The sequence below is a fragment of the Pecten maximus genome, chromosome 3 (genome assembly GCF_902652985.1).
Source record: "Pecten maximus chromosome 3, xPecMax1.1, whole genome shotgun sequence".
Taxonomy (NCBI): Eukaryota; Metazoa; Mollusca; class Bivalvia; order Pectinida; family Pectinidae; genus Pecten; species Pecten maximus.
The window spans coordinates 37,868,061-37,892,572 of record NC_047017.1 but is presented as its reverse complement, the minus strand read 5'-3'; the positions used below and the strand labels follow the sequence as shown (position 1 = coordinate 37,892,572).

The following is a 24,512-nucleotide window of genomic DNA, read 5'->3' as shown; positions in this document are numbered from 1 at the left end:
AGATCTTGTTTGAATCGGATGTAGAAATAGGATATTGTGCCAATACTAAACAGAGGTATAGTATGTTATGATGAATATCATGCCCTGTTTTTCTTGTCACAGTCCAGTTACTGGCGTGGATTGGGGGGCTGGGAGGACTCCCTAAGACCGAAACCAAAGAAGACTGAATATTTTCAGATAAAACATCACCAATCCCATCGCAAAGACAAAGACAAACAGACCGTGAGCAAGACAGATGTACCATTAAAACCTGCAACAACATATCCTCAAGAGACATCAAGTATTCCGACTCAAAAACGTACGGGAATGTTGAGTGCTGACATTGGACAACCTGAAATGTTGGTTCCTTCTACAATCCAATCAAAGGAGGGACCACTGTCGACTTGTCCTACATCAACTGAGGGGCAGGGAAGTCCAGGCCCTAATTATCACACACAGGTAAGTACCAGGCCTTTGTAATGTAATTCTTATCTAGGTTCTGTATTGGGGTTATATTGCAAACTTGAAATATGAAGGTGTTTTCCAGTTAAGTGCCATGTGAATTGCTCAGAAATGTTGCAACTTTGCCACATTGCTCAACGATTCAATCATGAAAGTGTGCTTAGACCACCTGCCATATTATTCAGTCATTTGTGGACTTGCAAGGGTGTTGAGAGAGACACTAGCAGGGAGAGAAAAAACCCAGGTCTGATGGCCCGGGGCCAGTAGATTTGGTCTGTGGGCAAGCAAATATTGGTGACTACTTACCCGATTGGCAAGTGCAAAATTTCTCAAAATTTTTACCTTTTCCTTAGAGTAATTGAAGATATTACTAATTCAGTTTAATTGGACCACTATGTTTCACCTTTGGGCAAGTACTTTTGAGCCAAACTTGCCCGAAGGACCAGTGATGCTGAACATTTTCTTCCTGCCCCGACTAGTTAAAATGGGCTGATTTCAAAATCGTGCAGAAGGTTTTAAAAAGAAATTAAAAAAGTAAATTTAACTGATTGATGGTAAAGGTAATTTGGTCAAATGTCAAGGTCAACTTCATATCTTTCAGCTGGTAAACATATTTTTTAGGACATAATGAAATGGAATTTTTGTAAGTATTAAACAAAAAGTAAAAGAGATGAATGATTAAGTTTAAGGTCGAGGTGGCTGCAGCCTTGTTGCCTTTATATGATCAGAGGATGTAAACTTGTCAAATATAAAAACCGAAACCCTTGTTGACGTATGGCAGTACAAGTTCTTGTTCTCCATTAACACCAAAGTGATTTTCATTTAAAGAACTCCAAGCAAAATTTAATGTTTCTCTCATGGCTCCAATTTAAAAAAAAAAAGAAAATCACAAACCGAGATGATCATTTATGCTGCTTAAACTGGATGTTCTAATGTTACCCTTACCAATTGTTTACAGTTCTAGTGCAAGCAATACAGACAATTCGCGTTTGATCTGTTACAGGAAAGAGATATTGGTAAACTAGTGTGGGCTAAGTTGGGACGAGACCGTTGGTGGCCTGGAACCATAGTTCCGGGGCCCATGGCAAGGATGCCGAGTGCTGACCCTGGATATTCTTGGGTTTATTGGTTTGGTGACCACAAGATATCACAAGTCAGTATAAACTGTGTCCATGATGTGATCTTATTGTAATGCTAGTTTTGGGATATTCTTGGAACTTTGGAAAGAAGTGAAATGTTGAAATTTTACTGGAATTTAGCAGATTGAACTGTTCAGTTAATAAGATATTCTCTACCTAAATTCTCTTCATACATGGCGTTATATACAATGTATTAAATTATTAATTGTATCGGTGAATTGAAGTCCCTAGAGAACCTTTTATTGAGTTTAAGCTACTAGAAGGACTGTTCATATAGATACAACTTAAGTCTAATACTTAATTAATTGTGATTGAAATGTTGTCCTCTGACCTGTAGATAATTGTATTGTCTACTGTAGATTGCTGCCGAGAAGATTGTTCCATTTGTGTACAACTTCAGCCATTTCTTTGGGAAAAAGACAGGAAAATTGTACCAATCTGCTATTTCAGAAGCCCTGCAGGTAATGCAAATACTTGATTCGATTCAATATACAAGTCCTATTGGTAAGAAAAAATTTGCAACAAGTGCATTGTTTCACTAAGATAGTGTGTGAAGACAATGTTTATTTTTTTGTCCTATTGACCTGTCAGGTGTGTGTCATGAGGTGTGGCATCGTCAAGTCTGAGGATGCGGTCTTGCAATGGGCAGTGGACGGCTTCTGTATTCCTCAGGGTACTCGTGTGGACCAGGCCACTAGTCCATTCGACCCAACACCAGGTAATTAACCACATGTATACCTGTAGCTCATTTGACCAATGACCGAATCTAAAATGTCTAAAATACATGAGTGATCCATAGTGTTGATTGTCTAAATGATATATTATTATCAAAACAAACTGACTGCTAGTCTTACACTGTCATGTTTCAATTTAGATTCAACGGGGATGCTGTTGCGTTTTTCAAGACCAACCTTAATCCCTGAATTGCAATTACAAGATTACCTACCTGCTACAGTATTCCTTTACAGGTCCCAGAGTAAAATCAGCCGTCGGGTGTATTGATATTAAATAGTGTTTCACACTGACGTCCTTATACTGGGGGGTGGGTAGCTAGAATCAGCTTGTCCGTCTGTCCATTTGCTCAGTTTACAATGGATTCAAAATTTTGTGGGAATGACCACTACAATGTCGTTTATACAAAAATTGTACACTGTCGGGACTTTTTGGGGCCATTATTGGGCCCCATTCCCAGTTGAAATTATTTCATATTAAAGCCAAATTCCCAAAATTTTACTCCTGAAAAAATCTTTTCTCTCTGACCAGTACAATATGTGGAGAATGTTTAAGATGCTCCTTTTATATCAAAATTGAATAGAACTTGGTCAGGCTATTCATTCTCTCAGTTTTTAATGCATGTTTGAATGAAAATATTGTGAAAGTTGAACTGTCATTGCAAACTGACTCATGGAGGCTATGGGCAGTAATCATCATCCATCCTTGTGACAATTCTAGTTAAAGTTGGGTTTCACTGTAGTATCTTACCATATTTTGTAACGACATGAAATCTCACTTTCTAGGTGAGGAGCTACCAAGAGATGTTCTTGAAAATCTGAAGAAAGTATACAATAAAGTTAGTGAAAGTGTTGACGTGGAAACTAAATCACGGAGCCGGGATAGTCGAGGTTAGTAATCAGTAGTGTTGTCTTGTTGTGGTGTCTACTTCACCCAGATGAAGAAAGACAAAACCTGTACTGTATTGGTAATCCTCCAAAATATTGAAAGAGAGTATTGTTTTTATCTGGATGGCAGAGCATCCTTCTATTTAATCATTGAACTACCATGGTTGGTGGAATAGGAGGTGCAATAGCTGGATAAGTAATGTATCGGACATACAACTTAGAATGAAGATTCAAGATGTATAATTTAATTCCTGTTTGGGTCATTTTGACTTTTTCATGAAGCTGAGATTACAAATCGTGTTGTGTCCGTGGGAAAAACACTTCTACAAATTGGATGGGTTTGATTTAAATTTGCTCTTTATATTACAGATAGTGCTCTAGACATAGTGAAAGCTGGACAAAAGAAACTTGAAGGTATGTTTACTTTGTTAGGCCTACATGACCATCAACAAGATGAAATTAATGGCATGCATGTATTAATTAACATTATTATCTATAATATTTCAATTTCTACTTGAGTTAGACTCCATGAAACTACCAAATTTAATCTGTTTCATTTGTCCATGAATTTGACCAGATTAACATCATTCTACGCATATGATAAAATTATTGTGCATCATAAAGCCGCCCGCCTGCTTCTGCCCGATCTGTAGGCATATGTTTGTTTGTTTTTGTTTAACGTCCTATTAACAGCCAGGGTCATTTAAGGACGTGCCAGGTTTTGGAGGTGGAGGAAAGCTGGAGTACCCGGAGAAAAACCACCGGCCTACGGTCAGTACCTGGCAACTGCCCCACGTAGGTTTCGAACTCGCAACCCAGAGGTGGAGGGCTAGTGAGAAAGTGTCGGTACACCTTCACCACTTGGCCACGGCGGCCCATTCTGTAGGCATAACCCATACAGTACATATATCAGGCCAATGTGGGGTAAACAAATTATAGTGTTAATTTGCAGTAAGGGTTCCGTGTCTGATATAACATAGGCTTTGGAGAAAGTGAATGGGACTGTTCTGTTAGAACTCTAGACATCATGGAGGCAAGATTCTGAAAATATAAATGAAATTTTCAACAAATGTCTAATTCCTGCTCCAGAATGATGCCTGATTTTGTATAGGCTTATATTCAGAATTAGCTGATAATGCTTTAAATTTGCCATTTGCAATCAAAATAAATTCGTAATCATGTTCTTGATTCTATCCTGATCCTGTAAATCGTCCAAATGGACAGTGGGTTGGGAATCATGCAAGCATTCGTGTGGAGTCCCTGTGTGACAGGAGGTCGAAATAATGCCTCAATTTGAATAAATGTATACAAGGAAATTCAGTCGATCAAAAAGAAGTATCTGTAAACATTCTATAAATGAAGCATTGTCTTTTAATCGGTTGTAGAGCTCGTGTCAAGGTCACAATGAACTCTTAACATATTTCGAATCGTAAAGATGGCTATTCAGTTGGTATCGAAGTGGGAGACAACCGGAGAACACCGACTAGTCATCATTCTGACGAAGCATCTTATAATAGATTTTAAATTCAACGACAAACTTACTATTTCTATTAAATCATGCTATGTTGGATATTGTTTTATTGTTAATGTGTTGCGTAATCATATTTTTGTCTTGATAATACAGTTTGGTCATCATCTAACGACTAGACTATTTCTTAATTAGCACAAACCATTAGACTTGCACAAGTTCTTGTAACTGGAGACTTGTTCCTCTTCAATTTATTAGGAAAAATGACTGTTAATTAATTGAAATACAAGGATTGAATTTTGCTTTGGTCGATTTTATGGGGTGATGAATTGAGTTGCTCTTGAACAAATTCAAGATGAATTGCTCTTTGCAGTTCATGTTGAATTTGTCTCAAGAGCAACTCAGTTCATCATCACAGTTAATGTTTAATTTGTCTCAAAAGCAACTCAATTCACCCTCCATGAAATTGACCAAAGCAACTTTCAATCCTTAAATGAGATGGACTATTTTATTACAGAAGTGTGTATTGCCTGTGATGACAATGAAAAGTCGATACACTGTTCTCACCCACTGTTTGAAGGGGGCCTGTGTAAAGATTGTAAGGTAACTACACTGTTTTAACCCATTGTTTGAAGGGGGCCTGTGTAAGGTAACTACACTGTCCTCACCCACTGTTTGAAGGGGGCCTGTGTAAGGTAACTACACTGTCCTCACCCACTGTTTGAAGGGGGCCTGTGTAAGGTAACTACACTGTCCTCACCCACTGTTTGAAGGGGGCCTGTGTAAGGTAACTATACACTGTCCTCACCCACTGTTTGAAGGGGGCCTGTGTAAGGTAACTATACACTGTCCTCACCCACTGTTTGAAGGGGGCCTGTGTAAGGTAACTATACACTGTCCTCACCCACTGTTTGAAGGGGGCCTGTGTAAGGTAACTACACTGTCCTCACCCACTGTTTGAAGGGGGCCTGTGTAAGGTAACTACACTGTCGTCCCCCACTGTTTGAAGGGGGCCTGTGTAAGGTAACTATACACTGTCCTCACCCACTGTTTGAAGGGGGCCTGTGTAAGGTAACTACACTGTCCTCACCCACTGTTTGAAGGGGGCCTGTGTAAGGTAACTATACACTGTCCTCACCCACTGTTTGAAGGGGGCCTGTGTAAGGTAACTACACTGTCGTCACCCACTGTTTGAAGGGGGCCTGTGTAAGGTAACTACACTGTCCTCACCCACTGTTTGAAGGGGGCCTGTGTAAGGTAACTACACTGTCCTCACCCACTGTTTGAAGGGGGCCTGTGTAAGGTAACTACACTGTTCTCACCCGCTGTTTGAAGGGGGCCTGTGTAAGGTAACTACACTGTCTTAACCCATTGTTTGAAGGGGGCCTGTGTAAGGTAACTACACTGTCCTCACCCACTGTTTGAAGGGGGCCTGTGTAAGGTAACTACACTGTTTTAACCCATTGTTTGAAGGGGGCCTGTGTAAGGTAACTACACTGTTTTAACCCATTGTTTGAAGGGGGCCTGTGTAAGGTAACTATACACTGTTTTAACCCATTGTTTGAAGGGGGCCTGTGTAAGGTAACTATACACTGTTCTAACCCATTGTTTGAAGGGGGCCTGTGTAAGGTAACTACACTGTCCTCACCCACTGTTTGAAGGGGGCCTGTGTAAGGTAACTACACTGTCCTCACCCACTGTTTGAAGGGGGCCTGTGTAAGGTAACTACACTCTCCTAACCCACTGCCCAGTGGGCACACAGCGTCTGGAGAACGTTGCAATTACGTCAGGATGCAACGTTGCATTTAGGTTGTAGTAATGTTGCAAATGAAAGTTTGGGGAACGTTTTCATACAACGTTCCACAACGTTACTGTGTAACGCTGTGACAACGTTTTATTTACGTTGTATAGACGTTGTCACAACGTCGTATTATTTTATTTTCTTCTATTGTTACCTATTATGTACAACAAAAACTCAAGTTTTTTAAAACAGTATTTTAATGTCTTTATTTCCATGTGTCCATGTGCTTGCACTCCTCCCATCACTCATATCTCTGATGTCTCTGAGTACCTCGGTGCATCCAGTGAAATTAAAGTCGTTTAAAAAAATGTTTTTGAAACGAATGTGAATGTTTGTATTGCCCCCTGGCGGATATATATTGCAACATAAAGGGAGGTAACACCGATTTGTTATCGTAACCTTGTAAGTTCGAGTTTGATCACATTTATTGGTATAAAAGGAGGTCTAACAGCAAAATTGGATCAGGAAAGGATCAATGATCGATATTATATCATTAGGGCACATTATAGGCGACGTAGGTTGCTTTTAAACTATTCTAAACATATTCATTATTGACAAATAAAATTTCGAGCCAATTAGATAATTAAATTTATCATGAAATTTGATGTTTTCGTTCGGTATGTCTTTGGCATTTGTGTAAACTTGCAAGCCGTTTGAAATTAACAACAAATACACAAAGTTTGCATTAAAACCTTCTTACAATGTTGTTACAACGTCAAAAGCTAACGTTTGACATGAAACGTTGTCACAACGTTTTGTGTCCACTGGGTGTTTGAAGGGGGCCTGTGTAAGGTAACTACACTCTCCTAACCCGTTGTTTGAAGGGGGCCTGTGTAAGGTAACTACACTGTCCTCACCCACTGTTTGAAGGGGGCCTGTGTAAGGTAACTACACTCTTCTAACCCGCTGTTTGAAGGGGGCCTGTGTAAGGTAACTACACTGTCCTCACCCACTGTTTGAAGGGGGCCTGTGTAAGGTAACTACACTGTCCTAACCCACTGTTTGAAGGGGGCCTGTGTAAGGTAACTACACTGTTCTCACCCGCTGTTTGAAGGGGGCCTGTGTAAGGTAACTACACTGTCCTAACCCACTGTTTGAAGGGGGCCTGTGTAAGGTAACTACACTGTCCTAACCCACTGTTTGAAGGGGGCCTGTGTAAGGTAACTACACTGTTCTAACCCATTGTTTGAAGGGGGCCTGTGTAAGGTAACTACACTGTCCTCACCCACTGTTTGAAGGGGGCCTGTGTAAGGTAACTACACTGTCCTCACCCACTGTTTGAAGGGGGCCTGTGTAAGGTAACTACACTCTTCTAACCCATTGTTTGAAGGGGGCCTGTGTAAGGTAACTACACTGTCCTCACCCACTGTTTGAAGGGGGCCTGTGTAAGGTAACTACACTGTCCTCACCCACTGTTTGAAGGGGGCCTGTGTAAGGTAACTACACTCTTCTAACCCATTGTTTGAAGGGGGCCTGTGTAAGGTAACTACACTCTTCTAACCCATTGTTTGAAGGGGGCCTGTGTAAGGTAACTACACTGTCATCACCCATTGTTTGAAGGGGGCCTGTGTAAGGTAAATACACTGTCATCACCCATTGTTTGAAAGGGGGCCTGTGTAAGGTAACTACACTGTCATCACCCATTGTTTGAAAGGGGGCCTGTGTAAGGATTATATGGAGACTACACTGTCATAACCCACCTTTTGAAGTAGGCCTGTGTAAAGATTGCAAGGTAACAAAATAGATTAGGCTTATCGGATAATGCTTGGAGTTATTTTCTATTTTCTATTCTAGCTTGGTAGCTAAAAATACACTCCACTCCCAGGAAATAATTTTTACTTTAAACTTTTTCAATTTGTTTTTAGCTCACCTGCCCGAAGGGCAAGTAAAAGCTTATGCCGTGGTGCGGTGTCCGGCCGTCTGTCCGGCCGTCCGGCGTCAACTTCTTCATTTAAACAATTTCTTATCAATAACAAAGAGGCCCAGGGACTTGATATTGGGCCTGTAGCATGCTAGGGAGAAGGGCTACCAAGTTTGTTCAAATAAATGACCTTGACCTTCATTCAAGGTCACATTGGTCAAATAGGCTATAATCTTCAAACGACTTCTCAATAACCAAAAGGCCCAGGGACTTGATATTTGGCCTGTAGCATGCTTGGGTGAATGGCTACTAATTTCTTCAAATAAATGACCTTGACCTTCATTCAAGGTCACATGGGTTAAATAGGTTATAATCTTCAAACAACATCTTCTCAATAACCAAGAGGCCCAGGGATGTGATATTAGGCCTGTAGCATGCTTGGGTGAAGAGCTACCAAGTTTGTTCAAAGAAATCACCCTGACCTTCATTCAAGGTCAATAAGGTCAAATAGGCTTTAATCTTCAAACGACTTCTTCTCAATAACCAAGAGGCCCAGGGACTTGATATTGGGCCTGTAGCATGCTGGGGTGAAGGGCTACCATGTTTGTTCAAATAAATGACCTTGAACTTCATTCAAGGTGACGTGGGTCAAATAGGCTTAAATCTTAAAACAACTTCTCAATAACCAAGAGGCCCGGGGACTTGATATTTGGCCTGTAGCATGCTGAGATGAAGGGCTACCAAGTTTGTTCAAATGAATGACCTTGACATTCATTCAAGGTCACATGGGTCAAATCGGCTAATATCTTCAAACAACTTCTTCTCAAACACCAAGAGGCTCAGGCACTTAAAGTTGGGCCTGTCTGTAGCATGCTGGGGTGTATGCCTACCAAGTGTGTTCAAATGAATGACATTGATCTACATTCAAGGTCACAGGGGTGAAATATTTTTAAATCTTGTGATAGCCAAGAGACACCAAGACCCGATATTAGGCCAATGATATGCATTGAATAAATTGGTTATCAGCATAGTATCTGTAGAAATGACCTCAATCAACTGCAAATTTGCTGTAGAACCAGGTGAGCGATACTGGCCCATTGGGCCTCTTGTTCAAAAGATGTTAAATTTAAGGTTACATCAGATTTCAATTTGCACCTGTTTTAAGTTTTATTTTGAAGTAATTGTGTTTTCTTCCTCCTAGGATGAGTTGACCGAGACACTTTACTGCTATGGCAGTGATGGCACAAGTGTAAGTACCTGTAGGATGCGTTGTATATCCTGGAATTGCCGTTTCTTGCAGCGTTACTGTATATTTAGGATATTGGCTAGGGTGTTTTATGTTCAAGGCAAATGTTGATCACGTATTAAATTTCTAATTAAACATGGCCTATTGCAGAATGGCTAAATAAGGTAATAGCCATATTATGTATGGGACCAAATTCGTGATTTAAATAAAGTGATAAATTGACTGATCTCTTTTGTAACCCTGCTAAATACTAGCTGTAATATAAAGCTCAGCTAGAGAAATTCTTCGAAATGCATAAAACTAGTAAGCCAGAGTTCACAGGTTCTATCCTCAGCAGAGACATTGAAATAAATATAATTGATCATGACCTGTTACAGTCAACTCACTGGATTGTACTTAATGATGTATTTTGTGATCTGTGGTATTTAACTGACTGGATTGTAATTACAGGTGTATTGTGTGATCTGTAGTATTTAACTGACTGGATTGTAATTACAGGTGTATTGTGCGATCTGTGGTATTTAACTGACTGGCTTGTAATTACAGGTGTATTGTGTGATCTGTAGTATTTAACTGACTGGATTGTAATTACAGGTGTATTGTGCGATCTGTGGTATTTAACTGACTGGATTGTAATTACAGGTGTATTGTGTGATCTGTGGTATTTAACTGACTGGATTGTAATTACAGGTGTATTGTGCGATCTGTGGTATTTAACTGACTGGATTGTAATTACAGGTGTATTGTGTGATCTGTGGTATTTAACTGACTGGATTGTAATTACACGTGTATTGTTCGATCTGTGGTATTCAACTGACTGGATTGTAATTACAGGTGTATTGTGCGATCTGTGGTTTTGGTGGAGAATTGTTTGTGTGTGACAACTTGAACAAGTGTGGCAAGTAAGTGAACATTACTTATTTATCGTCAAACATTCAACTAATAAGTCATTAAATTCAAATGAAGAAATGACCTTCAACTATAACAAGTCAATCCACTATCATACACTTAATTACTGTAATGCTCGTTGATTTACCTGTTTTTAGGGCCTATTGTACAGAGTGTATGGAGCTGTTCCTAGGGGAGGACACTGTTGCAAAGGCAAGTATAGAGAAATATACATGTATAATACTTACAGTGGGGGAGGAATGTAGGTTTCCGCTCTGTCTCGTACATAACCGATGTACATAACAATGAAGTTGGTCAACTCTCTATCAGCTTCATTATACCCCCCACAACGAAGGGGGGGGAGGGGGGGAGAGGTATACTGGGATCAGGTTGTCCGTCTGTAGACACAACGATGTACCAGCTACTCCTCCTAAACTACTGAGGGAATTTCAATGAAACTTTATGGCAATAACCCTTATACAGTGTAGATGTGTGTAATCAATATCATGTATTAATTTTGTTAGATCACTATACTTCGTGTTTTGGCTGAGGGGGAATTTTGTCCAGTCAACTTCTCATAAACCTGTGGGTCACGGTTACTATTTTTAGCTGGCCAATAGAAGACGTATTGCTTTATCAATACCAAGGTATGCTTTTAAGTCCCCTACCAATGAAATCCGGGGGACTATAGGTCTCCTTCCCATTTTTTCTGTCAATCTGTCACTTTTCTCAGCCATGCTTCAAGGTACGTCACTTTTCTCAGCCATGCTTCAAGGTATGTTGGTGAAATTAGTATGTAACCTCAGTATGAGTAGCTACATATCAAGGTCAACTTTCAACAGATTTTTGCAACAGTTATGGCCCTTATCCTGTCACTTGTCAGTCTGTCTACTCATTACTTCAGTATGAGTAGCTATAAAGATCAAGTTAGAGTTTCAGGGTTTTTTATGTTGAGGTCAAGGTCACTGTTGCTATTTTTGGCAAGGGCCAGTAGGGATCATACCAATTAACCTTAAAAAAAAAAAAAAAAAAACAGCTTAAAATTTCTTGAGAAAATTTGTATTATTACAATAAAAACTTTCATCAGACAAGTAAGTTATCTTCTGCCAAAAAAAAACCAAAAAAAAAAACCCACTGATTTTTGGGACTTAAATACATTTTTTCTTTGATATTTGCACAAATTTTGACTTCATACTTCTTAGTACTATTAGGACTCAAAAATGGTGTTCTGGACTTGCCTGAAAAATTTCTACAAAAAGGACAGGCTATATAATTAAATGTTTGACAATACATGTACTTCATTATATTTACAAGATACGGAAGGCAAATGAGTGGCAGTGTTTCATGTGCACCCAGTACAGCTCGACCTCACATGGCTGTCTGCATCCTCACAAAGATTGGCAGCAACGAATTATCAAACTGTTTGACACTGGCTACAGAGTTACTGTAAGTTTGTCTGCATGGTCTAGCTGGTCTCCTAAATGGTCCAGCTAGCCATTTAATTGTCTGCCAAACCCTCTGTCTTCATGGAATGTTTGTACCTACTGCTCCTCCTATACTCTTTAGAATACCACATTAAGTACCTTCTGACTTATATTCAGGAAGTATCTGCCACTTTATATTATTAGCCACCCATTGAGAATTTGAGGGCAGATGGGACTATAGATTCAGATTTGACTTATGTCAGGCCATCCATATAAAAAAGAAGATCACTGACCTACATTAAAGAAAAAATTGTCCTGGCCTTATCTCCTTCACCGCTAGTCACTTTAACTTCATACTTTGGTCCATCTGTCATACATTTTGATCTTTGACCGATATCAAAGGCCTCCTACATAACAAGACACTTTAATTCAATCTTTGGGTATGTATCTAGTTCTTTCTTCTACAGATACCTAGGAATGCATTCCCACACTGTAGTTAAAAAAAAAGAATGCATTCCCCCACACCACCTGTCTCTCCTACAATTTAAAGCATTCCCCCACACCATCTGTCTCCTACAATTTAAAGCATTCCCCCACACCATCTGTCTCTCCTACAATTTAAAGCATTCCCCAACACCAACTGTCTCTCCTACAATTTAAAGCATTCCCCAACACCACCTTTCTCCTAAAATTTAATGCATTCCCCCACACTATCTGTCTCCTACAATTTAAAGCATTCCCCCACACTATCTGTCTCTCCTACAATTTAAAGCATTCCCCCACACTATCTGTCTCCTACAATTTAAAGCATTCCCCCACACCATCTGTCTCCCCTACAATTTAAAGCATTCCCCCACACCATCTCTCCTACAATTTTAATGCATTCCCCCACACTATCTGTCTCTCCTACAATTTAAAACATTCCCCCACACTATCTGTCTCTCCTACAATTTAATGCATTCCCCCACACTAGCTGTCTCTCCTACAATTTAAAGCATTCCCCCACACCATCTGTCTCTCCTACAATTTAAAGCATTCCCCCACACTATCTGTCTCTCCTACAATTTAAAGCATTCCCCCACACCACCTGTCTCTCCTACAATTTAATGCATTCCCCAGACAACTTGTCTCCCCTGAAGTTGAATGTATCTCCCCACACCAGCTGTCTTCCATACAGAAGGACACTTGTACTGGTTGTGAAATATATTTTAATGTTGTTGACAGGAGCCTGACCTTGGTTACTTGAGCTGTGAAAATAAGCACCAGATCAGAGTTCTGTCCTTGTTTGATGGAATTGGCACTGGTGAGTTGAACCATCTGACAGTAACAATAGTTTGTAATTGGCACTGGTGAGTTGAACCATCTGACAGTAGTAACAATAGTTTATTTGATTGGTTGCAGTGAGTTAAGCCATTTTTGACAAGAGTAACAATAGTTTGTGTAATTATCAATCTTCACTTAATTCTTGCATAGTGTCCATTTGCGGTGCACTAGCCCCTGGGCTTATACCTGGTAAAATACGGTATTACAATAATTCACCTCTGTCAGTAGGGATCGTTTTGTCTGCTGCCTTATCGCTGTGATTGGTGTCCCTTATCTAATGTGTTCGAACTTTAAAAATGGGCAAACTTAAAGGGTCTGCCAGGTATTGCCTTGGTAACAGAATTGCTAATATGTTTTTATTCTCTAAAGCCAGTTGCTTTAAATTCAACAGTGATCAGTAAGTTGCTATGCTGGATAAAAAATGTTTTTTACTATCTTGTAGATTTGTATGCGTTGTGTTTATTTTCATGTTTGTCTTTCCGACAGCCAAGTTGATTTTGGACAATCTGAACATTGACATAGACAAATACTACTCGAGTGAGATTGATGAGGATGCCCTGTTAGTCTCCTCTGTACATCATGGCAGTGAGGTCATTCAGATCGGTGATGTCACCAAACTTAACGAGGAAAAGGTAAGAAAACATCACTAAATTGTATTAGAAGTTAAAGTCAAATAAGTCTCCATTCTTGATCACAGCAGTGAGGTCATTCAGATCGGTGATGTCACCAAACTTAAAGAGGAAGAGGTAAGAAAACATCACTAAATTGTATTAGAAGTTAAAGTCAAATAAGTCTCCATTCTTGATCACAGCAGTGAGGTCATTCAGATCGGTGATGTCACCAAACTTAAAGAGGAAGAGGTAAGAAAACATCACTAAATTGTATTAGAAGTTAAAGTCAAATAAGTTTCCATTCTTGATACTCCAAGGGTTACAATCACTCTCCTTCTCTGCAATACTTCAATGTTATGACAGAATCGAAGGCACAGATCTAGCTACAGGAAAAAACCTGACAAATCACTGAACTGATGTGTTTCTGTTGAAGATTATAGAATAACATGGGCAAATATCAAGGAAAGTTTATATAATATAAATATTTCTCAGAAAGTTTTTGGATCTTTCTAACACTTCATTTGTAGTTTCCCCTTGTTATCAAAAGGAGGAAGAGGGAAAAGTAGAAAAGATAAGTCTTTCCTAGAACTAATAAAGATCATTCAATGGTTGGCAGCTAATCACCTAGGGATATTCTTTAGGTCATCTGACCGAAAGGGTCAGGATGACCTATAGTCATCGTGCGCTGTCTACCGTGTATAAACTTTTCATATTTCAAACTTTTTCTCAAGATCCACCATTGGGATTCAGCTCTAACTTACCTGAAATGATCCTTAGATAGTCCTGACCAAGACTTGTTTTTGGGTTGGTCCAAAATCCAAGGTGGCTGCCATGGCCAACAGTGCCACTACACTTACTACTGAGTATGTGTACTACAATAGTTAGTACAAGGGTCTTTAGAGTCATGTGACCCTTGGCCTCTTGTTTTCTTCAAGATGGTGCAGTTATCTAAACTTAAGATTTTTCCACTACATATTCCAGGGGTGCAGAGAGGAAAAGTGAATTTCTTGGAAACAACATTTATTTTTTCTGTTAAAGTCCATTAAAGGTACTTTGTTCCTTTTTTGTCAGCTGAGATCACTGTGCCCCATAGATCTAGTGATAGGAGGATCACCTTGCAATGATTTCTCTTTGGCCAATCCTGTGCGGAAAGGCTTTGAGTTTGGTAGGTATACACAAAAACTGCATATTTTTTTTACAATCAAATTCAATATTTGTATAGTTTTTATCAACACAACATTTGGACTTTTATAATATGCTGTTAAATTGAAATTGAAATGATTAAGTATCTTCCAAATTTCAAATTGATATTGATGGTTCTATGATTGTTTCAGAAAACAATCTTTCAATACACTTTAATTGGATATATTTCCCTTAAAACTGGAAGTATTCTTAAAAGAATGTGGGGTTGGTGAGCTGAACTGTTTCTTCTTATAGTGTCGATATAAATTTGAGGCATCAACATCTTGTTTTTTTCACAAGGTGGGACTGGTATGCTGTTTTTCCACTTTTACCGAGTTCTGAAATCCGTGCAGAACTTCAATGTTGGCAGACACCTATTTTGGCTATATGAGAATGTAGCTTCAATGAAAAGTGAATACAAAAAGGAAATGTCTCTATTTCTGGAGGTAATAATGATTTAACATAACCTTGGTAAATTGTTAACGTCACATTTAATGCAAACACTTACATTTTATGTAATGATTTTGTGACACAACCAATGAATGTTTATACATGATGTTTCAATGACTAGCACAGTATGTACACTGTCAACTAATATTTAAATTGCTGTATATGATGTGCTAGGTGTGCTATTTGACTGATGATTTGGTGTATTCTTTACAGTGTGACCCTGCTTTATGGGACTCGAAGTTCTTCTCTCCTCAGACGAGAGCTCGGTACTTCTGGGGCAACATACCGGGCATGTATAGGTAAGTTACTGAAGTTGGCTTCATTGACATCGAAAATAAGTTACATTCAATGTCAAAACCCCAGCCAAAAGTTATGATTATATAGATAAATAAAAATAAAAAAAGTTCAGAATATTTTCTCTGTGTCCTTTGTAGAGTTCTGAGATGATGGCCTTTGATGGAAAGTTGATCATTGATAACCATTAGGCATTTGGGATTTTTCACCCATACCTTCAAATAAAGAAGGTGATTTTTTTTCACATTTTGACTTTACCTTTGCTAAAGTCGAATGTTTGAAACATGTTTTTTATTAGATCACCTGAGACAAAGTCAATAACTAACAGGCCAAGGGACCTGATATTGGGTCTGTAGCATGCTGGGATGAAGGGTCAATTCAAATAGATGACCTTGACCTTCATTCAAGGACATGGGGTCAAGTATGCTAAAATCTTTTAAAACATCTTCTTTATAACTTAAGAGACACAGTGACCTTATATTAGGTTTGTAGAATGCTGGGATGAAGGGCTACCAAGTTTGTTAGATTGGATGACCTTGATCTTCATTCAAGGACATGTGGTCAAATATGCTAAAATATATCAAAACTCAGGTGACCGTTAAGGCTCATGGGCCTCTTGTAGTAAAAACTCATATTACAATACTTACAGGGAAACAAGTAATTGGCATGTGGTCTTTTCCAGTTTGTGATTTTATTATACCCCGACCACGAAGTTAGGGGGGTATACTGGAATCACGTCCGTCCGTCCGTCTGTCTGTAGACACATTTTGTCCGGACAACTCTTCCTAAACCGATGGGCTGATTCCAATGAAACTTCACACAAATATTAATGATCATGTGTAGATGTGAATGCCACTTTCTTTCTCTCAAAATTATGGTTGCTATGTCAACTGGTCACTATAAACAGGTTTTCCGATAAGAACCATAACTTTAAGTTTGTCCAGACAACTCCTCCGAAACCGAAGGGCCAATTTCAATGAAACTTCACACAAACATAGAGGACCATGTGTAGATGTGCATCTTTTTTCTCAAAATTATGGTTGCTATGGCAACTGGTCACTATATTACTGGGTTATCTTAGTTAGCCTCTAATTAAGAGTTCCAATTCACCATTGACTCGTGCAGATTGCGGGGATATTAGTCAGCCATCCTGTCGACAGTTCTAGTTTTCATACACTTAAGCAATGTTCATTGTACATACTTTTGTAGCTTGCTAAGTAAAGAAAAGATTGAACTGAAGATTTAACACACACAACTTCCTCTTTTTTTTAGCATTCCACATTGGAGAGCCTTTCTTGGTTCAAACTCTGTAAGTTTAGGTCACAGCATGCAAGTTTTCATCAGAGTAATGGTGGTTGTTGCTTTCTGTGAACATCTGAATCGTGATTTAAAATTATTCTGAACAATGAAAGAGCATTCACATCCAACAGAAGTACTAATGCACAAGGTCAATGCAACCTTAGCCAAAACAGAAAAGTAACATTTCTGTCTATAAAACTTTTCAGTTTCTATCGACTTGTATGCACCCTTGGTCATGCCTTTCACAATTGTCCATTCTGTTAAAAGACCTTCTTTTATTTAGGAATTGGCAAGCATCCAGTTTAGGATCTTTGTCATCATAACACCCCCATTTTAACAATAGCACCATCTGCCAATTCCTCATTAAAGATGCTTAAAATTGGAGTCGGGAATTGACTAAACGATCTTATTTTGCATGTGAATTCAACTTTTTTCTTACATTTATTGTAATAAATTTTGCATTAATACACATTCAGGCATGCTATGCTTCGAATGTTGTAAGATAATCAAATCATCACTGCAATGTCCAGTAATGTATTACAATATAGGAATTCACTGTTCTTGTCTCCCTTGTGGAAAACTAACAGATCAATTTATTTTCAAGATGTTTCAATTAAAGATATGTCAAAGGTAAGAAGGACTTCACGATCTGATATACCTAGGGATTATAAACATAAATCTTTCATAAGGTCAAGTGCTCAAATGATTTTATCATTTAAGTTTATGATCTGAAGTGTATTCTGTTTTGTCCATTCAAACTGGTTGCAAGCTATCCTCAAGTTATACAACTTTCATACGGTCAAATTTCAAATGCTCAAATAATTTTATTTTTTTAGATCTGAAGTGCATTTTATTCTTAGGATACACTACTGCAATTGCAAGGGAATTCTTCCATGACTTAATGTTAATATTTATCTTCACACCAGTACTCCTGAACTGTCCGAGCAGTACTGGTCAAACTTCCATTTGGACACCATGCTCTCGCCTCATTGTAACCGGAAGGCCACGGTAAATATATCTACTTTGGTGTACATATGTAGTCCGACTGAACATGTTTTTCACTTTGTAACAAAAATGTTTTGTTGCTCAAATATCTGTTCTCACTATAACATGAATACTAAACTATACCCTCACTGTAACATGAATGCTAAACTATACCCTCACTGTAACATGAATGCCACATTACATATCTCCCCTCACTGTAACATGAATGCCTCATTCGATATCTCCCCTCGCTGTAACATGAATGCCACATTACATATCTCCCCTCACTGTAACATGAATGCCATATTACATATCTCCCCTTGCTGTAACATGAATGCCACATTACATATCTCTCCTCACTGTAACATGAATGCCACATTGCATATCTCCCCTCACTGTAACATGAATGCCACATTACATATCTCCCCTTGCTGTAACATGAATGCCACATTACATATCTCCCCTCACTGTAACCTGAATACCAAATTACATATCTCCCTTGCTGTAACATGAATGCCACATTAAATATCTCCCCTTGCTGTAACATGAATGCCACATTACATATCTCCCCTTGCTGTAACATGAATGCCACATTAAATATCTCCTCTCACTGTAACATGAATGCCACATTACATATCTTCCCTTGCTGTAACATGAATGCCACATTAAATATCTCCCCTCACTGTAACATGAATGCCACATTACATATCTCCTCTTACTGTAACATTAATACCACATTAAATATCTCCCCTCACTGTAACATGAATGCCACATTAAATATCTCCCCTCACTGTAACATGAATGCCACATTAGATATCTCCCCTCACTGTTACATGAATGCCACATTACATATCTCCCCTTACTGTAACATGAATGCCACATTAAATATCTCCCCTCACTGTAACATGAATGCCACATTATATATCTCCCCTCACTGTAACATGAATGTCACATTAAGAATTGCACTTCATAACTTGAACGCCTGGTTATGTTTTTGTCACATTGTAACCAAGACCATCGACACAGAGAATTAGCATTGTTTGTGATGGTTATGGGGCGACAGTAAACAAAATCAACATGATCAAAACACAAAACAACCATGTACTTTATAGTTGCCAAAACTACATCGGCCATATAAAATTATTAGTATTACAAAGCTTGGTTCTGTTGTAAAGGTGGACAGGATTCGGACAGTAACAACACGAACAAACTCGTTGAAGCAGGGCAAAAAGGATGATATGCTTCCTGTGATGATGAATGGCAAAGAGGACAATATCTGGATCAGTGAACTAGAAAGGTATACAAAATAGTAAGACGGTCAATTTGGGGGATCCATAGAATTCTGCATGGAATGATATAATTTTCAGGGAGTTTTTCTTGGAATTGTATATATATATGTATTTTCACTGTTGTATCTGTTGTCAGGGTTTTTGGTTTCCCGCCCCACTACACGGATGTGGGTAACCTCCCCACAACTAGACGGCAGAGGCTGCTTGGCAAATCCTGGTCTGTTCCAGTTGTCCAGCACATATTGTCACCTCTCACACAATACTTCGCTATTAGAAAGGCATCCAACTTGCAGACAGAATGCTTGCAAGAAGGGGAGTAACTCTGATTCCATGACCAAACTCTAGTGTCTTGATGAAATTGCAGAAAAGAACATTTTTGAAATGCTGACAAATTCAGGAAAACTTATTGGTCAGAATGTGGATACCAGTGGTGTTTTGTAGAATCCTTGGATACCAGTGGTGTTTTACGGAATCCTTGGATACCAGTGGTGTTTTATGGAATCCTTGGATACCAGTGGTGTTTTATGGAATCCTTTAGATACCAGTGGTGTTTTATGGAATCCTTAGATATCAGTGGTGTTTTATGGAATCCTTAGATACCAGTGGTGTTTTATGAAATCCTTGGATACCAGTGGTGTTTTATGGAATCCTTTAGATACCAGTGGTGTTTTATGGAATCCTTTAGATACCAGTGGTGTTTTATGGAATCCTTGGATACCAGTGGTGTTTTATGGAATCCTTAGATACCAGTGGTGTTTTATGGAATCCTTGGATACCAGTGGTGTTTTATGGAATCCTTGGATACCAGTGGTGTTTTATGGAATCCTTTAGATACCAGTGGTGTTTTATGGAATCCTTTAGATACCAGTGGTGTTTTATGGAATCCTTAGATATCAGTGGTGTTTTATGGAATCCTTGGATACCAGTGGTGTTTTATGAAATCCTTGGATACCAGTGGTGTTTTATGGAATCCTTGGATACCAGTGGTGTTTTATGGAATCCTTGGATACCAGTGGTGTTTTATGGAATCCTTTAGATACCAGTGGTGTTTTATGGAATCCTTGGATACCAGTGGTGTTTTATGGAATCCTTGGATACCAGTGGTGTTTTATGAAATCCTTGGATACCAGTGGTGTTTTATGGAATCTTTTAGATACCAGTGGTGTTTTATGGAATCCTTTAGATACCAGTGGTGTTTTATGGAATCCTTTGATACCAGTGGTGTTTTACGGAATCCTTGGATACTAGTGGTGTTTAACGGAATCCTTGGATTCCAGTGGTGTTTTATGGAATCCTTTAGATACCAGTGGTGTTTTACGGAATCCTTGGATACCAGTGATGTTTTATGGAATCCTTGGATACCAGTGGTGTTTTATGGAATCCTTGTATACCAGTGGTGTTTTATGGAATCCTTGGATACCAGTGGTGTTTTATGGAATCCTTTAGATACCAGTGGTGTTTTATGGAATCCTTTAGATACCAGTGGTGTTTTATGGAATCCTTAGATATCAGTGGTGTTTTATGGAATCCTTGGATACCAGTGGTGTTTTATGGAATCCTTGGATACCAGTGGTGTTTTATGGAATCCTTGGATACCAGTGGTGTTTTACGGAATCCTTGGATTCCAGTGGTGTTTTATGGAATCCTTTAGATACCAGTGGTGTTTTACGGAATCCTTGGATACCAGTGATGTTTTATGGAATCCTTGGATACCAGTGGTGTTTTATGGAATCCTTGTATACCAGTGGTGTTTTATGGAATCCTTGGATACCAGTGGTGTTTTATGGAATCCTTGGATACCAGTGGTGTTTTATGGAATCCTTTAGATACCAGTGGTGTTTTATGGAATCCTTTAGATACCAGTGGTGTTTTATGGAATCCTTAGATATCAGTGGTGTTTTATGGAATCCTTGGATACCAGTGGTGTTTTATGAAATCCTTGGATACCAGTGGTGTTTTATGGAATCCTTGGATACCAGTGGTGTTTTATGGAATCCTTGGATACCAGTGGTGTTTTATGGAATCCTTTAGATACCAGTGGTGTTTTATGGAATCCTTAGATACCAGTGGTGTTTTATGGAATCCTTGGATACCAGTGGTGTTTTATGGAATCCTTGGATACCAGTGGTGTTTTATGAAATCCTTGGATACCAGTGGTGTTTTATGGAATCCTTTAGATACCAGTGGTGTTTTATGGAATCCTTTGATACCAGTGGTGTTTTATGGAATCCTTGGATACCAGTGGTGTTTTATGGAATCCTTTGATACCAGTGGTGTTTTATGGAATCCTTGGATACCAGTGGTGTTTTACGGAATCCTTGGATACTAGTGGTGTTTTACGGAATCCTTGGATTCCAGTGGTGTTTTATGGAATCCTTTAGATACCAGTGGTGTTTTACGGAATCCTTGGATACCAGTGGTGTTTTATGGAATCCTTTAGATACCAGTGGTGTTTTATGGAATCCTTTAGATACCAGTGGTGTTTTATGGAATCCTTTAGATACCAGTGGTGTTTTATGGAATCCTTAGATATCAGTGGTGTTTTATGGAATCCTTGGATACCAGTGGTGTTTTATGAAATCCTTGGATACCAGTGGTGTTTTATGGAATCCTTGGATACCAGTGGTGTTTTATGGAATCCTTGGATACCAGTGGTGTTTTATGGAATCCTTTAGATACCAGTGGTGTTTTATGGAATCCTTAGATACCAGTGGTGTTTTATGGAATCCTTGGATACCAGTGGTGTTTTATGGAATCCTTGGATACCAGTGGTGTTTTATGAAATCCTTGGATACCAGTGGTGTTTTATGGAATCCTTTAGATACCAGTGGTGTTTTATGGAATCCTTTGATACCAGTGGTGTTTTATGGAATCCTTGGATACCAGTGGTGTTTTATGGAATCCTTTGATACCAGTGGTGTTTTATGGAATCCTTGGATACCAGTGGTGTTTTACGGAATCCTTGGATACTAGTGGTGTTTTACGGAATCCTTGGATTCCAGTGGTGTTTTATGGAATCCTTTAGATACCAGTGGTGTTTTACGGAATCCTTGGATACCAGTGATGTTTTATGGAATCCTTGGATACCAGTGGTGTTTTATGGAATCCTTGTATACCAGTGGTGTTTTATGGAATCCTTTGATACCAGTGGTGTTTTATGGAATCCTTGGATACCAGTGGTGTTTTATGGAATCCTTGTATACCAGTGGTGTTTTATGAAATCCTTGGATACCAGTGGTGTTTTATGGAATCCTTGGATACCAGTGGTGTTTTATGGAATCCTTGGATACCAGTGGTGTTTTATGGAATCCTTTAGATACCAGTGGTGTTTTATGGAATCCTTGTATACCAGTGGTGTTTTATGGAATCCTTGGATACCAGTGGTGTTTTATGGAATCCTTGGATACCAGTGGTGTTTTATGGAATCCTTTAGATACCAGTGGTGTTTTATGGAATCCTTTAGATACCAGTGGTGTTTTATGGAATCCTTTGATACCAGTGGTGTTTTATGGAATCCTTGGATACCAGTGGTGTTTTATGGAATCCTTTGATACCAGTGGTGTTTTATGGAATCCTTGGATACCAGTGGTGTTTTACGGAATCCTTGGATACTAGTGGTGTTTTACGGAATCCTTGGATTCCAGTGGTGTTTTATGGAATCCTTTAGATACCAGTGGTGTTTTACGGAATCCTTGGATACCAGTGATGTTTTATGGAATCCTTGGATACCAGTGGTGTTTTATGGAATCCTTGTATACCAGTGGTGTTTTATGGAATCCTTGGATACCAGTGGTGTTTTATGGAATCCTTGTATACCAGTGGTGTTTTATGAAATCCTTTAGATACCAGTGGTGTTTTATGGAATCCTTAGATACCAGTGGTGTTTTATGGTATCCATGGATACTGGAGATGTTTTATGGTATCCAAGGATAGATATATTTTGTGGTCTTTGGATACTAATGTATGCGTTATGGTATCCAAGGATACTGGAGATGTTTTGTGATATTCTTTTGATACTTATGTATTCTTTAAGGTATCCGTGGATACTGGAGATGTTTTTTTGTATCCAAGGATAGGTATACAAAAAAAAAATGTATATGTTTTGTGCTACATGGATACTAATGGACACTTTATAGCATCCTAAGATACCCGAGTGTGGTGTATAGCATCCTTGTCATGTTCTCATCAGCAAGTATTAACACTGATCTGGTCAAAATGACAAGAAATGATTCATTGAATACGTGTGTTGTTACCTTCATTTCTCCAGGTGAGTGATGTGTAGGTAGTTCATTGTGATATCCACCATTTCTCCAGGGGAGGGGCTGGTGTTTTTTTTTTTTTGTTTTTTTTTAATGCATTGTTTTTATCCACACACAATACGTTGTTGGTTTTTTTTAAATTTGAGTTTTATCCTTTGTTAGAACTTTGAAAAAGGTCCCCACAATTTGTTTCAATTCCAATTTTTACATCAAATCTAACCTTTAAATAAAGCTACTAAAATTGACCATTCATGAATTATTACTTCAAAATCCACAATATCAAGGACTCTTGAAGTCAAAGGAATTTTTTTTTTTTTTTTTGTTGCAAGTTTTTGACTATTTCATTAAGTGGTGTTTTTAAATAAAAGCATCACATATATATTTAGGAAAATATACTGGAATCTTGTGTCATTACATGCAATATTTATGCATGGTGTTAATAAGTGAAATATACTTTTATAAGATCTTATTGGAAGAACTACGAAGTGTTTTCTTGCATCATGTAAATAAGTAACATAGTAACATTTTTCAAATAAAGGTTTACACACAATTCATGTTCTGTTATCATTAAAATAATTGAATGTTAAGTAGGTAAAAGGCCACGGTAAAGTTCGGCAAATTTAGTTCAAATGGAAAGTTCTTGTGACAAGGAACACATTTCAAACATGAAAACCCTAATATACTGTGACCAAGGTTAAAGTTTTTTAAAAGTAGGTCTAAGGTCAGTTTGATGTCAGCAGGTCTACAAATATAGTACCAATGGAAAGATCATGGTCACAAGGAGCACTCACTTTAGTTGTATCCTTGTTATTATTGATACATTAAGTTTTATAACGAGGTCCGATGGGCCAGTATCGCACCTAATGCATTTTTGAAGTTAATTTAGCGCTGGGTCATTTATGCAGATATTCAGCAATACCACTTGATTTGAATA

General features: G+C 38.6%; 1 protein-coding gene across 1 annotated transcript; it reads left to right on the top strand.

Annotated features, from left to right (window-relative positions):
• The first annotated feature begins 11 nt into the window (after positions 1–11).
• Positions 12–23,405, top strand: LOC117324095 (DNA (cytosine-5)-methyltransferase 3A-like). Its single transcript, XM_033879749.1, has 19 exons — positions 12–438; positions 1,445–1,594; positions 1,940–2,041; positions 2,172–2,298; positions 3,098–3,202; positions 3,569–3,613; positions 5,185–5,270; positions 9,531–9,578; positions 10,410–10,477; positions 10,622–10,676; positions 11,778–11,909; positions 13,112–13,190; positions 13,697–13,842; positions 14,893–14,986; positions 15,304–15,449; positions 15,667–15,752; positions 17,973–18,054; positions 19,206–19,327; positions 19,456–23,405. Exons 1-19 carry the CDS (start codon positions 307–309, stop codon positions 19,637–19,639), a joined length of 1,989 nt encoding a protein of 662 aa, XP_033735640.1. The 5' UTR covers positions 12–306; the 3' UTR covers positions 19,640–23,405.
• The last annotated feature ends 1,107 nt before the right edge of the window (positions 23,406–24,512 follow it).